General features: G+C 45.0%; 5 protein-coding genes and 1 non-coding gene across 6 annotated transcripts; 2 read left to right on the forward strand and 4 right to left on the reverse strand.

Annotated features, from left to right (window-relative positions):
- Positions 1-478: 478 nt before the first annotated feature.
- I203_105198 (uncharacterized protein) lies at positions 479-1,225 on the reverse strand (the record flags this gene model as incomplete). Its single annotated transcript, XM_019144368.1, has 4 exons — positions 479-795; positions 876-948; positions 1,014-1,106; positions 1,172-1,225. The coding sequence occupies 4 exons, from the start codon at positions 1,223-1,225 to the stop codon at positions 479-481; spliced, it is 537 nt and encodes a 178-aa protein (XP_019005703.1).
- Positions 1,226-2,719: 1,494 nt separating this feature from the next.
- Positions 2,720-4,301, reverse strand: I203_105199 (uncharacterized protein; the record flags this gene model as incomplete). Its single annotated transcript, XM_019144369.1, has 2 exons — positions 2,720-3,886; positions 3,945-4,301. The coding sequence occupies 2 exons, from the start codon at positions 4,299-4,301 to the stop codon at positions 2,720-2,722; spliced, it is 1,524 nt and encodes a 507-aa protein (XP_019005704.1).
- Positions 4,302-7,638: 3,337 nt separating this feature from the next.
- Positions 7,639-7,754, reverse strand: I203_105200. Its single transcript, XR_002021876.2, has one exon. It is a non-coding gene; the product is annotated as a 5S ribosomal RNA (ribosomal RNA).
- Positions 7,755-7,802: 48 nt separating this feature from the next.
- Positions 7,803-8,690, forward strand: I203_105201 (uncharacterized protein; the record flags this gene model as incomplete). The annotated part of the gene is made up of 4 exons (XM_019144370.1): positions 7,803-7,887; positions 8,059-8,367; positions 8,452-8,523; positions 8,593-8,690. The coding sequence occupies 4 exons, from the start codon at positions 7,803-7,805 to the stop codon at positions 8,688-8,690; spliced, it is 564 nt and encodes a 187-aa protein (XP_019005705.1).
- A 797-nt stretch (positions 8,691-9,487) lies between these two features.
- On the forward strand, positions 9,488-13,564 carry I203_105202 (uncharacterized protein; the record flags this gene model as incomplete). Its single annotated transcript, XM_019144371.1, has 12 exons — positions 9,488-9,625; positions 9,709-9,836; positions 9,902-10,049; positions 10,109-10,165; positions 10,230-10,304; positions 10,364-11,123; positions 11,205-11,552; positions 11,719-11,952; positions 12,011-12,081; positions 12,134-12,550; positions 12,609-12,978; positions 13,104-13,564. The coding sequence occupies 12 exons, from the start codon at positions 9,488-9,490 to the stop codon at positions 13,562-13,564; spliced, it is 3,207 nt and encodes a 1,068-aa protein (XP_019005706.1).
- Positions 13,565-13,831: 267 nt separating this feature from the next.
- On the reverse strand, positions 13,832-14,984 carry I203_105203 (uncharacterized protein; the record flags this gene model as incomplete). Its single annotated transcript, XM_019144372.1, has 4 exons — positions 13,832-14,169; positions 14,250-14,265; positions 14,363-14,524; positions 14,601-14,984. The coding sequence occupies 4 exons, from the start codon at positions 14,982-14,984 to the stop codon at positions 13,832-13,834; spliced, it is 900 nt and encodes a 299-aa protein (XP_019005707.1).
- Positions 14,985-15,693: the final 709 nt, after the last annotated feature.

Here is a 15,693-nt window from a genome sequence, read left to right on the forward strand (position 1 = left end):
TGACATGCTGATGAGTGCCTTCCTAAATCAGATACGCGACATAAAATGGTTCTTATATACATTTCATGATTTGTTCCTTTCTCTCACGTATACATACTTCCAGTCTCATTTCGTCCGTCATGTGATCATCCTCTATCATGTCTTTGGGTATATCGGTTACCCCGATTGCAAGCACATCGATGAGACTTCTTTTGCAGGATTGCGATTCAATTCCTACTGTTCTCAGGGCTGACCTCAGACAGCTTTGTATTCTCACTCATCAAGAGAGTATGAAAGGTTCAATTAGAATCATGGAGCGCGTGTCATATATATGTATTATACATAATATAAAGTACCAGACCTTATCGGCGATCGAAAATAAGAGAGTGAAGATTACACTGAGTATCATTATTGTTACAAGTAAGAGGAATTATAGATAGTTTATGTAACGATACTAATGGATACGTGCTACACTGACTGGATTGATGAATATAATATCTTACGATCTCAGATTATACAAGCCCTCTTCGTCCACGTCTGAGATTTTAACATGCTCGATCTGGGCCGAACCCCCTTTGACCAAGACATGAGTAGAGATCTTATATACTTCATCTCTCTCTTTCTTGTTGTTACTTCTCCTGTGGACCAAGACGATGATCCATGTAGTCCAACCGAAATGGATCAACAAGTTAAGGAAGAACAACACTGAGAAGGCGATGGCGCCAGCTTGACACCCTTCTCCACCAGTGTAGAAACCTGAATCGGGGTCGTCGCATAGTTCCCAAGATGTGAAGATGAGTTGGACAATCACGCATGCTGCATCCGCCCAGAGAGATGAAACCAAAGGTCAGCTTGGGTGAATCTTGTTCTGATAGTAATGAGATCGATTAACATACCTAACCAAGAAATGGTGATCAATACTCCCACAGCTACTTCCCCACCAGCTTGATCAAACCTTGATCTTCTGTTCTTAAGAGCGAAGTAGATAGCGGGCGGGTAGTAGATAACATAATCAGACCGATGAATACATAAACCCAGAGATTGATGAATCCAATAGAGTCGTAACCGAATCCCGGCAAGAGGAGGTTGAGGAGTAAAGAGAGGATGAAGATGATGGTGGTAATGCCCTACAGGCCAAATGATTTCAGCTTTTTGTTTACTTTTGAAAATCGAGTGAAGGAGAGACCTTCACAAATAATGCATATCGGATCTTGGGACCTGAAGAGGTAACATATGAAGAAGACATGATTGAAACTCCCGTTGTTCAATGATTCGATTGATATGAATGACTGTAGGTGTTTTGATTGATTATTGTGTTGACGACTCTTGTTCTATAACACTGAAGATGAGCTGAAGGCTGGGCATCGTTCCCCGTCACGATCCTTTATATACCTCTTCGGACCCATGATCGCAAAGGTAGCAGCAACTACAAAGGTAGTATATGAGGCAAGATGAGCACTAGCAGCTCCCGGGGCTATGCAAGCGGAGAATGCAGATGGTTGATGCAGTGGGTTTTAGTTTTGATGATGATGGCATTACGGAATACCTTGGCACTTCGGAGTTGGGTTGCTTGGTTGGTTTGCCGCTCAGGAACCGGACTACCCAGACCAGACTACTCGATGCGGTGTTGATGGTGTCAGTAACAAGTCATCTGATACTTTGTGTCGACAATAAGCTACTCCATTCTTCATTTGTTCTTAGTACACCAAGATGTAGTCTCATCGCTGTTCTATGATTTTGCTGCGTTCCTTTATGCCGAATATCGTCTTCAGTCATTTGCTTCGTACTTAGTGTATGCGACCTCTCGATGATCTGACCTGCAATACAAGGATGTACGTATATGTGCATATCTGGATGTATATCATTTGAGATCAGAGATGCCAGGCTAGTATCTTCTCGATCTTACCAAAGGAACTTGAATGTATATAGTGAGAATCTGTTTGCACATCGGACTTATGACTTTCAATGTCAACTTCCCACTTTCATCGCTTTCCCTCCTCCGTCCATCCTCACGATCTGCAAGTTTTGTCGGAGGCTCGATGAGTCATAAGACTTGGCCCCAGATGCCGAGGGGATTGAGATGGATGAAACATAGCACTGCATCCTTTGCTCAACCAATCTCAGGGATTCAATGCGGATAGTCCGTCACTTGAGCTCGGAGCTGATGCGAAGTTCGCTATAGTGCCCCAGTGTGTCGAGCAGACTTGAAAAAATGACAAGTAACAAACGAGTTGAGAACAGTAATAACCCGCACCATACTCAACGGTATGGCGCAACAATAAGGCTGTACGCTACAGTATGGGCACTTGATCCGAAATTGTTGGCTCACTATTCCAACTAGACTGGTGAAGGTCCCGCTGGGAGCGTCAAGTTCGAAGACGCTTTGTTTACTGGACAAGGATTGTGCTGCAAATTTCACTAGACGGTACAGGTAATTATAGATCTATACATTTAATGCAATGTATACCATTAGAAATGAGTCGTCTATATCTGATACAAGAAAAAAGTGCTACATATGATGAAGATCAAGAAAGATTAGAGAAGAGCCGGAAGTCGTATACACGAGTCTCCAATGTAGATTGACTAACTTATATATAATAGATTTGCAAGAAGCTACAATAAGATGATGACAATGACATGACATGACTGGTTTATGTCCATATATCTATCTATAACAACGACAATGACAACCATACTAAAACCAACATATGCTGATGCAAAGAAGAAAGGAAAAACCGGATTAAAGGATGAATTCACCACTCAATGGACTTTGAGGATTCATGTTGACATGTAATAGGTCGGGCCTAGTGAGCTGTTGATTACCTTTGGTATTGATCGGTCTTGGGCGAGTAGAGGTATTATCAACAGGTGAGAACTCGGGTGTGGGAGGCAATGAGATATCACCAGATGAAGATGATCGAGGACTCGTACGGTATATATCCAAAGGATCCTGTACTTCTCCTGCTATCAATGCTGGTGTTTCGGTAGATTCCAATGACGAATTTGCAGTGGCGTTGACGCCAACGACATTTACTTTAGAGAAATCAATTTGAGCAAATACGTGTTTATCAATTTGCGCTTGAGATAAAGTAGCGTAGGTTGATGAACCGGAAGACCAAGATGATAAAGTGGCAGCTTCTTCTGGCTCTCCGCGGTTGTTGTATCTTGGTGCATTGGCACAATGTTTCCTCTGAGCATGTTGATGGGCGAATTCGTCCAATTCTGCATCTTCGTCGATCGTGACCGGAACGGCCACTCGAGGGGAAGTCTTGACTGGAGCAGCAGGAGGGGCGACATGTACGGGTGGAGCAGGAGCAGGAGCGACTTGTCGGACAGCAGCAGCAGCAGCTCGAGCAGCCGAATGAGCAGTCTTCAGCTCGTCGTCAGTCATTGAGAATATCTCCACTCGCAATATCTGTTCTCTAAGTACTTTGAGGGGTGTTCTATCTCTGGGTTCTAAAGCGAAGAGTCCTTTGAGGATCCGATTGGTAGCTTTCGATATGGGTAAGATGGTTCGGAGGAAATCTGGATTATGCACGTATGCTCGGAAAGTTTCGTCATTTGGGCAAGCCTGTCTCCATGGATTTCTACCACAAGTCAAGTTCACCAGTATCACACCTAATGACCAAATATCGTTAGTCTCAGTAGAATAAGATTCTAATCTTTCGAATAAGCCACCTTGGCATTCTGGCGATAAGTAGAAGGTCGATCCACAGCCGAAATCCGTCGAATGCCTCTCGGAAGTGGCTAATCCGAAATCGGCGATACATATCCTTTCGCCGTTCTGGGTACACAGGATGTTTTCAGGTTTAAGATCCCGATGGAATATTCCCATTCGGTGACAGTAATCTACGGCGTCGATGATTTGTAAGAAGATCTTTTTGATCAAGTAATCATTGCCGAGGTACTGATACATTGTTTGTCAGCTTGTTTCAAGTAAACTGAAATGATATGACTCGACTTACCCGTTGTTTTTCGGTGATCATTCCAAACAAATCACCCTCGTCGCAGAAATCCATGATCACAAAAATGAATTCACCTTCTTCCAACACCTTATGCAAGGTGACTACGTTGGGATGCCTCGAGGCTAATTGATGTAAAGCGATTTCTCTTCTCTGGAAATGACGTTGTCTGGAATCCAATCCAGCTCGGAGGAGGCATTTGACAGCAAGGTAAACCGGTCGAGGAGCATGTAAATCTACAGCGAGGTAGACTACACCATAGGCACCAACACCAAGGGTCGAGAGGAATTCAAGTCGACCATTGTCGATTCGGTGTCCGACGAGATCACGTCCTGAGGTAGCGAAAGTGTTGGAGGGCATCTTGATGAAATTAAGTTGAGGGAGTGGCTGTGGTTTGTCTGGTTGATATGTAAATGTATTTGAATGGCTTGAGTCTGTATTGATGGATGGAGGAGAAGATCGAGTATCCAATAAACTTCAAGCCCTCTTTATACACCTTAATGCACGGATGACTTTAGGCGAAGTGCACTTCGGTGGGGATGTTGACCTGCCTTCTCCGTCAGTGATCTACCGGGTATATCCCAAAGAAGATAGTACTGTAAATCGTTTCTTTCTAAGCCAGTCTAAATTATAATATCTTATTCGTATTATCCTTAACCCGATATCTTATCGTGTGATGTCGTCAAAAGCGTCCTTTGGGGTTGGATTTTGATTTTGATTTGGCCCGGCCAATGAATATATACCAAAAGTAGTTGGATTACCGTTGAGGTGTGGGGATGGACTTGATTTGGATTATATTTCAGACGTAGTTCAAGGTCAAGGTGATACTTGTTAATCCTTTCCCGTTATGTCTGCAGTGTTACTTTATCGAATGTTCAAGAATCGAAAAGGGGGGAAAGAACGAACGATGTTGATATTGACCAGGAAAGGAAAAAGGGGAACGATTATCAAGTCGGGAATTCAGTATGGGGTTGTTATAATCAATCCCAATCCTATTAATCGGTAACAATCGCTTCTTCTTTTCCTTCTTTCTTTCTTTCTTTCTAAGAGTGTCAATGACAAAAGAGGCGGGTTGGTGATTTGATTGAAAGATTGGGAGTCATACAACCAATTCTAATCCAGTTACAGAGCAACAACCTTTCTATTGAGTTGAGTGCGAATTTGAGTTTGGGTGTGAGTTCGAGTGTAATCCTTGTGACTATTGGTATTGAGGGGATTCTGGACTCATACAATGAGACTGCGGTTGGGATTACAGGAATGGGTCCGAGGTACAGTGTACTGAGGTTTGGACAAATGAATTGAATAAAGAGGCGTATTTTACGATGTTTGGTATTTCAGATGTCGACGGAGGACGTAGGAATTCACCTATGATAGTACCTGCGGTTCGCAGTGAAAAGTGAGGAGAGGCATGTATCAGAGCCAAATTAGAGACAACATCTCTCTTTCGCAATTGAGAGAAACATAGGATTCTGTCCAACTGATTGACGACCAAGGATTACGGTTACTACTACAACGGTACTGTGATATCACAACGGTTCAGGTCAGAAAGTAAGATTTGACACTAAAATCTCCAATGGGATCGTTATGATCGTAAATATCGTACCTTGTTAATCACATCCTATCCAATACCTCTTGCTGCGTTCACCTTCATCTTCACGTTCACATCTTTGTTTTAGGTCTTCTCCGTATCCAGATTAATGAATTGTGGAGGTATTTTAGGCTATCATTTCTTCGAACCCTGAGTAAGCCAAAACCCAGAGCTGGGGGGGAAAGGGGGGGGGTAGGGCACTTCGTCCATCCTTGTTCGTCTTTTCGTGCTTGGAAGGAAATTGTTTAGCGCAAAACAAACTCATGAGATGGTTCTGAGGTTTCTGCCTAATACGGCATCGAACCGATTTTAACACAAGACATTTCCGCCGGTCAACGATAAGACATTCACCTTGGCAACTGCTTTGCTCTGAAAGACATCTCACAGGGTGAAATAAGGTGTGGTGACCAAACGCTAAATTGGGCGGCCTTGGTACCAGTAAAATGAAGTAGAGGTATGCCCCACCGACTGTGGTCCAGTTGCGGTGGGTCACAAACGAAACGAAATAAAAGTCTATTTTACCTATAAAATCCCTGAATACAAAGAGTCTCGGTCTTTACCCTGTGATACGCAACTTTTCAATCTAGCCATTTACAGTTCATCCATGAGAACTTTCACGATTATGTGTGGCTTTTTTGTGGCTTTTTGCTTCTTAATATGTTAACCTTATTCCACCAACCCTGAGGTTTATTACACAAGTGGCGTCAACACTTGATCTTCTGGAACTGTAAGGTATTTTCAGCTGTCAGCCAAATTGCAATATGGCGATACTTTGAGAACGCCACATCTTACTCGGCACAGATTTAGGCGTGCTTCTGGAAACATCATCATCAGAAGGTTGCGTAGATGCCATCGAGAACGTGATCAACTTGTTGTTCTCTCACACGACCGTGCGGTCGATATGCACCTACACAGATCGACCTGTTGTGCACTTATCGTTGGGTAAGTCAGTGCACATTCGCATCAAAAATTGAAGGCGCTATGACTCCCGCCCTCCAGGCCCTCGGGAAGCTCCACTCCGCATCGATAGCAAGATCTTAGTGTTCGTAAGAGCGCCAGTGGCATTTCGCTACATAATCTCGTGATCTCACCTCACCCGCAGTCGATAGCATCGGCTCCTCCTCACAAGATCACAAAAAAATGCGGAGCTTGCCGTCATAGCTTGAAATTAGAGCGACGCTAAGCTTTTCGAGGGTGACATTCTCGATGAGACTGATTGCATAATCACAATTCAACACTTGGTCTTTCGGCAATGCATGACGAGGTGATACCACCTTTTGTCGGCACTTCGGCGATGAAGTAATGTGAGCAAGATAGGCAAGAAGCTTCCGATATTTAATAGAGGTGATCTCGCACAATTACACTCTGGTCAGTGGAAGTTACTTCCGGGTCATCCATAATCCAGTGTCACTCCGTGTTTCGTATCTGTGGCTTTGGTGGCTTTGAGTCTGTTTGTCCGTCTGTTCATCTTCCCAAAACAACGAACAAAAAGAAAGTTGTACAATGCCAGACGGACAGTAAGCCTCTGAGCAAATTGTCTTGGGGAGATACTAGGAAGGAGTAACCTCATCTGAGTGGCCTATATCGAGAATGTGTTTTTTAGCATCACGGCGGGGCGTGATAAAGTTGAGATCGTCTGGACTAAAAAAACTGGTAACTCATCTAAAATGAAAATACGTTTCGTTAAAAAGGCGTTTTCGCGTAAAGGCTCGCACCAAAAAGAGAAACCTCCAGAAATAGGAACGTCCCTGAGCATACTCATTTTCGACACAGCGCAATCATGTTGTGAGTTGATGACTGGGATTTACCTAAAGACGCCGCAGGAAGTTCACCAATCCTGTTAACTGCATAATTCGAATTTGCACCAGTGCCGGTTGGGAACATTAAAGGTATCATAGTCGCCGAGACATCGCACCCGCTCTGGCCTGTGCAGGCAGATGTCGGATATTGTCGCGTCCAGTGGATGAGTGCATTAAGAGTCAAACGGGTTCAAGAAGGTTACAGCCTGGTCAGCACCATTCCCTCCCTATACTCGGGTCTTTCAAATCCGCCAAAGGGCAGACAGGATCCACGACGCTTTCCAACGGACCACACCTCTTCATCAACAAAAACTACAGCACCCGGGATTCCCAAGTGGTCCCCCACCTTGGTACTAACCGAGCGATAGGTAACTTATACTGCGCAGAGCGGACGGGATGCGGTGCTTTTTACCTTCTATGGCCGTAGATAGAAAGCTGACTTGCTGAGTATTTGAGTGTAAGCGACTTTCAAAGATGTTGGAAAAAAGTGAAACGCGGGTGACAAATCCGGTGGTCGCCGATCAAATTTCAAATTTCGTTCTGACCTCCACTTTAGATGGTCTGTGCTTCGATCGTGGGAGGCTCCTATGTACAGTAATCGGAATCATCTTCAGCATCCTGGATTTGAGTGATTCTTACTATTGCTATTCTCAAAATCACATCAAAGACTGGTTTGACTATGACGAACACATCTATCTGCTGCGAAATTGAAGAGATTCGAGACGAGCAGTGAATATTCAAGATGAAGAGATTCATGGAAACGATGTCACTTCACCGTCGATCTTGATCAACGAAATCACGGCACCAGCTAGCGAGCAAAAACAGGAGATTACACCAGTAGAGCAACTTCATCCTGAAGCCGAGAATTATAAGCCTAATGAAGTGAAGAGCCAAGAGCAACTCAATAGTCAAGGAGGTGCTAGAGGATGGGTGAAGAACTCAGGCAAAGTGGCGTTCTTCGCAATTACGGGTTTGGTCATCCCGGTTCCAACATTGGTCGCTGTTCCGGTTTTGGGAGCATTGGGGTTCACGTCCTTAGGTCCAGCCGCTGTTGAGTCGCGCCATCGCTTCATTCACGAGTGTAGATGTGGCTGATATGGAGGTGAATATGAACATGATGCAGGCTCAATCGCAGCTGGAGCGCAAGCTGCTGGAGGGGCAGCTGCAGCCGGAGGGTTATTTGCCACTCTGCAGAGTGCTGCTATGGGAGGATAACGAGCAGCATAGGCCGTAGCTTACCGAAACCTAATGATGGACTCCATAGGCTCCGCCGCCGCCGACTGGCAATCTGATATCGGTGATGTCTCCGCCGGTAGTAACTTTGCGGACAACCAAAGCGAAGCCATGAGCGGTGGTAAATAACTTCACCCTCACGCCGAACGATCGGTACCACTTATCTCTTCGTACGGTCGAAATGAGTATATGTGTGTGAGATGAATTTGATGAGAGAAAGAGAAAGAGAAAACGCAAACAATGATTAAGGAGAGAATTATGTATCGACCTACTGAACTGTAGTGTCGACTGATGATGAAATGAAATGTCTTGGAATTGTTGGCTGATTACGAATGTTCACCATCGCGCACGACTCTGAGATCTGAGACACCTCACTAAGATGACATTTCCTTCACGCTGGCCGTTGAAGGAGACGAGCCTGGCTACGTCATTGAATGTGCTGGTATTTGATCCTCACCTTCGACGTCGACATGTGTGACTGACTTGTCACCAGTCTATGTGCCAAGACTGCCACTTTCGCTTTGTCAAAGAAGAACCTGACAGCTTCACCTTACTGTATCGCCTCCCCGTGCAAACGGCATGACTCCCTGCCTGTCTGTTCCAAAGCTATGCTCCCTTGAAGATCACCGACGAGGTCTTGAGTGGATCGTCATCTCCGCAGTCTGCAGTGATCTACTTATAGCATGATGCCGAGATAGCTGCGTGGTTATCAACTACGGTTATGTCGTTATGAGAGCAATTGATTCCGGAGTTGGAACTGAATTTCATTTACCCTGAGACAGTGATAAACCTCGTTGTCATTATATGTCATCCATCCCCCTTCCCGTCATTTCCCACATATATATCCTTCATACTCTCCATTACACTCTCACAGCTTGCTACCGACTCGCACTGAGCACGTAGACAGCTGGAACAGAGAATCAGGTATGGCTTACGCTTATCCATCCGGTGATCTGGGTGGATCATCCACTTCGCTCAATGCTAGTCTACATGGTGGAGGACATGGGCTGGGTCATGGATTGAAGAGATACGAGGCTGGATTTGATGTGCTGAGGGAGTTCAAGGTGAGTGTTCACATGTCGTTCAACTCACATAGGGGTTGAAAGATCCAGGAAATAGGAAATGCTGACCTTGCACTCACATATAGCATAAGATATCAGAGGACGAACATTACATATCCTTCTTCCAAGATCGTATACGAGTGGAGGAGCAGTACATAGAGAACCTCACGAGACTACACGATAGGAGCGTAGCTATCGATACCTTGCATGATGAGTAAGTTGTATGCCTCCCCTCTTGTCACGCTTTGTGTGCACCTGCTTATCTCAGCATTGTGCTAGACCCGGTCACAACAGGAAGCAGAATAGAACGACTGCTCGTAAAGCATGGCAAGAAGTCAGGGATTATACGCAAAGAGAAATACAGTCGAGGGAAGCTATGGTCGGAGCGTTAAGAGAGGATGTCATGAAGGAACTCGTCAAGCTAAAGGTGAGTTGATCCCGTAACAAGGTAGCATGATAGCTGATGTGATTTGAGTGATTGTCCAGGAAGAACAAACTCGTATAAGAGGGGTTCTGAAGGACAATATGAAGCTGGCCAATGAGGTATATGATCTTTGGAGTTCATCTCAGTCATAGAGCTAATCAACATCCGCTTTCTTCCCGCCAGGCGTACGATGATCACGCTAGATCCCATTTACCCAAATTGAAGAAATCATATTATCAGAAATGTCAGGCATTGGAGGTATGTCTTCAGTTGGTATCACACTCAAGTCGTAGTCTCTGATGAGATGCGCACGATAGGATCATAAACGTCAAGAACACGCTATAGCGATGCAAGCACGACTACTTTCCACTCCCTCACCACCATCCCCAGCCAATACACCATTACATGAACATCCATTTGCCGTACCTGCAGGTCCATCGTACACTTCTCCACCCATTTCCACTCCCCCATTACCTGCTATGAGCAATCCTGCGCTACCTCAGCCCGAGCCCGTCCACGCAGGTCGAGAAGATAAAAAAGTCAATCGGCTAAGGGCTGGATCAGCCTCTGGTGGAGAGAGTAAGGGTAAAGATGTATTGAATGATATAGCGCAACAAAGTAAGAAAGGGTTCTCGGCATTCATACAGAAGCTAGGTGGCGACAAAGATAAGGATAAAGATAAAGATAAAGATGATTATATTATTGTTGGTGGAGGAGATGGAGATTTGGGTGGAAGTGGAAATCTGCAAAGACGAGGAACCGGTGCGGGAGGACCCAACAACAGCAACCAGAAAGCATTATCGGCGATGAGAGCTGTCAGAGTGAAAAGGGATGCGGACGAAGCAGATAAAGCCTATAGAACTGGTATCTTCCACTTAGAATCCCTGAGATTGAGGAGGGAGAAGCTCCACGCTTCCGCCATGAACAGCTTGGAAACCTTTAATGATGAATTAAGCAAGAAATTGAGATTTGCCCTAGAGAGCTATATCGATGCTATGTATGGTACGGCGGCTACCAACGCTCAAGCTACGGAAGTTGCGAAAGAAGCTATCGAGGGTATCAATCTTGAACAAGATAGTGAGTGATGTTCGGTTCAATGTATTCAATCCCATTTGGTACTGAAACCTAAATCATTACTGATCGTGCGCGCTGCTATAGTGATGTTGTTTCGTACGAGACTTCGATCGCTTGTATCACCACCCATCGCACCAATACCATACGAGAATTTCTACGTTGGACCATGCAGATCCCTAATCTTCGGAGTGTCTTTGACGGATTACGATTTCACAAGAGGAGACTCGTCAGATCACGGTAGACCACCTATCATTCTGGAAAAAGCGATTGCAGCGATCGATGAGCGAGGCCAGGAACTCGAAGGGATATATAGAGTTAGTGGTAGACATGCTGGTGTGCAAAAGATGATACAAGGTATTGAGCTTGATGAAGAGAAGTTTGCCTTTGATGAGAAGGATGATGTGGCTAGTATCGGTAGTGTACTTAAGCAATGTGAGTTCTTCGCTCGACTTCGCTTCTTCGCTTATCGACTCGCCTACGTTTGTCCTCCTTCCCGCCACTTTGTCCTCGCCTCTCCGCGCTTTAGCCTTGCTGTTGCCCACACATCGTCTCCATAATAGTCTGTAAGAAGCCAAGCTGACTGCTATTCTCCATACAGATCTCAGAGAACTTCCCGAGCCGGTTTTCCCATTGCCTCATCCTGAAAGAGTGAAATACACCGAAAGTAGGGAAGCTCACATCGAAAGCAATTTCTCCTCCCTTCGAGCTCGATTGAGGAGGCTACCGCCTATTCATCAGACTACCTTCCAAGCCATGATAGAACACTTGGGTCGAGTCAACCAGAAATCCTCAGTGAACAAGATGGATGCGAAGAATCTCGCGGTCGTTTTCAGTGAGTCCAGCTCAGGTTATACAGTTTCCCCTGTGCATCTTACTGATATCACATCTAGACTCCGCCCTATTCGGTCAAGAGCAAACACCTGCGGACACAACATCTTTAATGCAACATCATCAGGGCAAGGTAAGCTCTCCCTGAGAAATCCGTATCGATCTTGCTCATACATGTGTACCAGGACACTGTTCTTGAAGACCTCATTACTTTTTCAGATCTGCTCTTCGGCGTTGATTCCCCCGTAGTAGCACCAACAACACTTCCGCCTGGACCTGCCCTGTCTCGATCCGGTGTACTCTCTCATCATCCCATTGATGAAGGACCTCAACCTGGCAGCTCTCGTACAAAGATCAAGATATCACAGCCTCCCGTGGAGTCCACTGATGTCAAGACATCCCCCATAATTTCCGATAACAGCTCAAACGCTGCACCAACCACCAACGAGCCCGGTACAGCTAAGCCCCTGGCAGTACCTCAATTCGCAGATCCTGATCCAGTTGAAATTGGCGTATTTACTCCTGACGACAAACTCGATTTGTTATTTGATCCAAAACATATACCTAAGAGTATGAAAGAAGGTCTACCAGATAATATACATGTAGGTTTTCATACCTATTTGGTCATCTGCTATGTATACTCATCAAGTACTCTCGTAGATCCGACCATTGGCATCGACGGATCTCCTCCGATCGCATTTCCAGCTCTTGAACACTCTAAGGGAATCGCCAGCTTTAGCTCCATCAGTGTATTCCGCGATTTTCCAGCATCTTAAAGCGTGTCCTGGGACTTATCACATCCTGGTCATGGTCAACAAGGATAACGACCAACTGGTAGCATCGGGATCACTGATCGTGGAAAGGAAACATATCAACAATGGCGGTGGTTCAGGGCATTTGGAGGATATAGTGGTCTCTGATACGATGCAAGGTAAAGGATTGGGACAGAGGTTGGTCGTCGGTCTTAGAGATATGGCTGTGGGACTGGGTTGTTATAAAGTGATTTTGGATTGTAAGGAACCTAAGATGCGTGAGTCCCTTAATCCCAATCGATGTAAACCATCTCATCCTGCTTGACTCTGGGTCCTGATGCTTGCCCGGCTGCCAATGTGGGGCAGAATCGTGAATGCTGATTCTTCGATTTCGATATCATAGCTTTCTATGAGAAATGCGGTTTCCACAAGCGTAGTGCGGGTATGGCATATTACATAGCAGATCATCAACCTCCCTCTACCACTGATCAGCCTTCAGGTGTGATATCTCCTACGAGCCAAAGCCAAGAATCATCTTCTCCTTCACATTCCATCAGCCCAGCTCAGCCTTTATCGTTAACTACAGACTTACCACCCGGATCACCTTCTTTGACATCCGCATCTTCCGGCACAGGTGTCACTTATTCCTATCCTACGGCTGAAAATACCGTCCTGCCTGCCTGGGCTTCGGAGGGATTAGGCTCGAGTCCGTTAGGTCCACTTAACAGTGCTTCGCCAGCTTTATTGAGCTTACCTGGCAGTCAAGTCCAGTCGCCAGTCAACCGACAAGAGAATGATAAGACCCCATTACCGCCTGGAGCGGCTCCTGCCAGTACGCATGCTGAGCCTGAGAGGCTGCCTTAATAATCATTGAAGAGGAAGGCCTCGGGCAAAGTGCAGAAGGTGCAGACGATGGATTTTCTGCTTTTACTGTATGATAGTGACGATGTTTCGTAAACTTATGATGTCTTTATAACTCGTAATGGACAATGGTATAGTATAATGAATGATTTCCATCAGATATACACGTACATTCTCCATCGATGGAAAGAAGAAAAGGAAAAACAGTCACAACAAATTACAGGATACAGTGTATGATGTACAGCTCTACACAGTATACAAATCGTGATATTACCAATTACCAGTCAACGAATTATCATCATCGTATCTCATCTCGTCAGGGATTCCGGGAACTTTACAGATCTTATGGCCAGGAAATCCGATTGCAGTGGCCAATTGTCTGGATTCGTGGTCATACCCCTTTTTGTCCAATCGGATGGTCTCTCTAACACAATAGATGAAACATTCAGTGAGGTCTTCGGCGGTCGATAAGCAAGTGAGACGATGTTTCCATTTTGATAACTTGCTGATATCGTAATCGTGTTCTTCAGGGTGGTATCTCCAGAACAAAGGGATGGTCCGATGGAGCTGGATGTTGTATAAAATTCCCATCGCCCAGTCGATCTCTCCTGAGAGAGATATCAATTTCGATATTAGCTATGCGCGATACTCGTGAGGTATCGGAAGAGGAGTACTGTACTGGACTTACGGAAAAGCGAGAGCCACTGTGCGAGGTACAATAAGTTAAATGTAAATTTGTTCGAACCCAAATCGTGTCAGCCATTGACCGAGCAGGATGAAAAGGGTGTACCTGTTGCTCACTTTCTTGGCTACCACTGCGAGATTCTCAATCGTGCTCTCATATCGAGCTTTGATAACTCGATCGGCAATTTGCTGGGAATGACTATAAAGCAGTTGATGATATCTCGCACCGTTGAGAGCTTTAACCCATGCAAAACAGAGTTCTTCCCTTGTACAAGATACCTAAATTAAGGTACAGATGAAATTCAGTACTTTGATCCTGGCTCGGTGCACTAGCAATTCGTTAAGAGTGACTTACCCTCGTTCCGGCTGTTGAGCGGTACCAGAAGAATGTGAGCCAGTGCGGAGCAGGGTGAAACCATCTTGTGAACCACCATTTATGACGTTCATCCCTCTCGAAATACCTCAGTCGCCCACGACAGATCGGACTGGGATTGAGACCGTGGGAATGGCGGTTAACAAGTCGAGGTGGGTTGAGGGTATCTAAGATGAATTTAACACCCGGAAATTCATCTGGATCGGGGAGGTATTCAACCTCGATCTTCCCTGCCACGGCCAGTCCAAACTTTGGTCCCATGGATGATACCGAGGATGAAGGTGTGGAAGTGAAGGTAGACCTGACGTCTGAACCTTGAAGTGAAGTGGTCTGTTCGTATTTGTATTCTGATACGGTTTTAGTCATGATCGAGAGGATGATAGGCGAGGATGTCGAATCAATTACAATACGAGGAAACAGAAAGAAGGGAACATACAGTAGAAGAAGAGATGCAAAGATATCCCCTCATTCTGATGACTCACTTTTTTTGTCCTTGTATAGTACTCCGTTTTACGAGTTAAGGTTGGTATGACAAAAAGCTACGACAACAACCGACGAGTCGTAATTAGGGTTGTTGCATATTCAGGCATATTATATGAAAACACGTACATCAAGAGATGAGTCAACCTAATTCATCTTTCATTTCACTCGACTTCTCAATCTTACACTCGTACTGTAGTCGAGTAAATCCAATTAACAACGATGAAATCTCAATCTATGACTGAACCACTCAATCTGCCTTTTCCGACCGAGCTATACGGTAAAGGTATTCAATTCGCACTTGGCACGGTCTTCCCATCGATATTGTCAGAAAGGATATACGAAGATGAGGTGGTATCTTACAGAAAGATCATCGAACCTAATTTGTATTGGTATTCTGGTTTTCAGTATAACGAGGTATTACTTCATTGACTTTGTTGATGAAAAGAGATACGATCAGCCTTTACGACCATACCCGGTGAGTTTACCACTCACTCGTACCCTTTGTTGCGTTTTGATTTTGGTATTTTGATAGGGAGAGGGTAATCACATAGGAGTGAGTATATAAGGCTGATCATACTGTATAATTGAATTC

This window comes from Kwoniella mangroviensis (genome assembly GCF_000507465.2).
Source record: "Kwoniella mangroviensis CBS 8507 chromosome 1 map unlocalized Ctg02, whole genome shotgun sequence".
Taxonomy (NCBI): Eukaryota; Fungi; Basidiomycota; class Tremellomycetes; order Tremellales; family Cryptococcaceae; genus Kwoniella; species Kwoniella mangrovensis.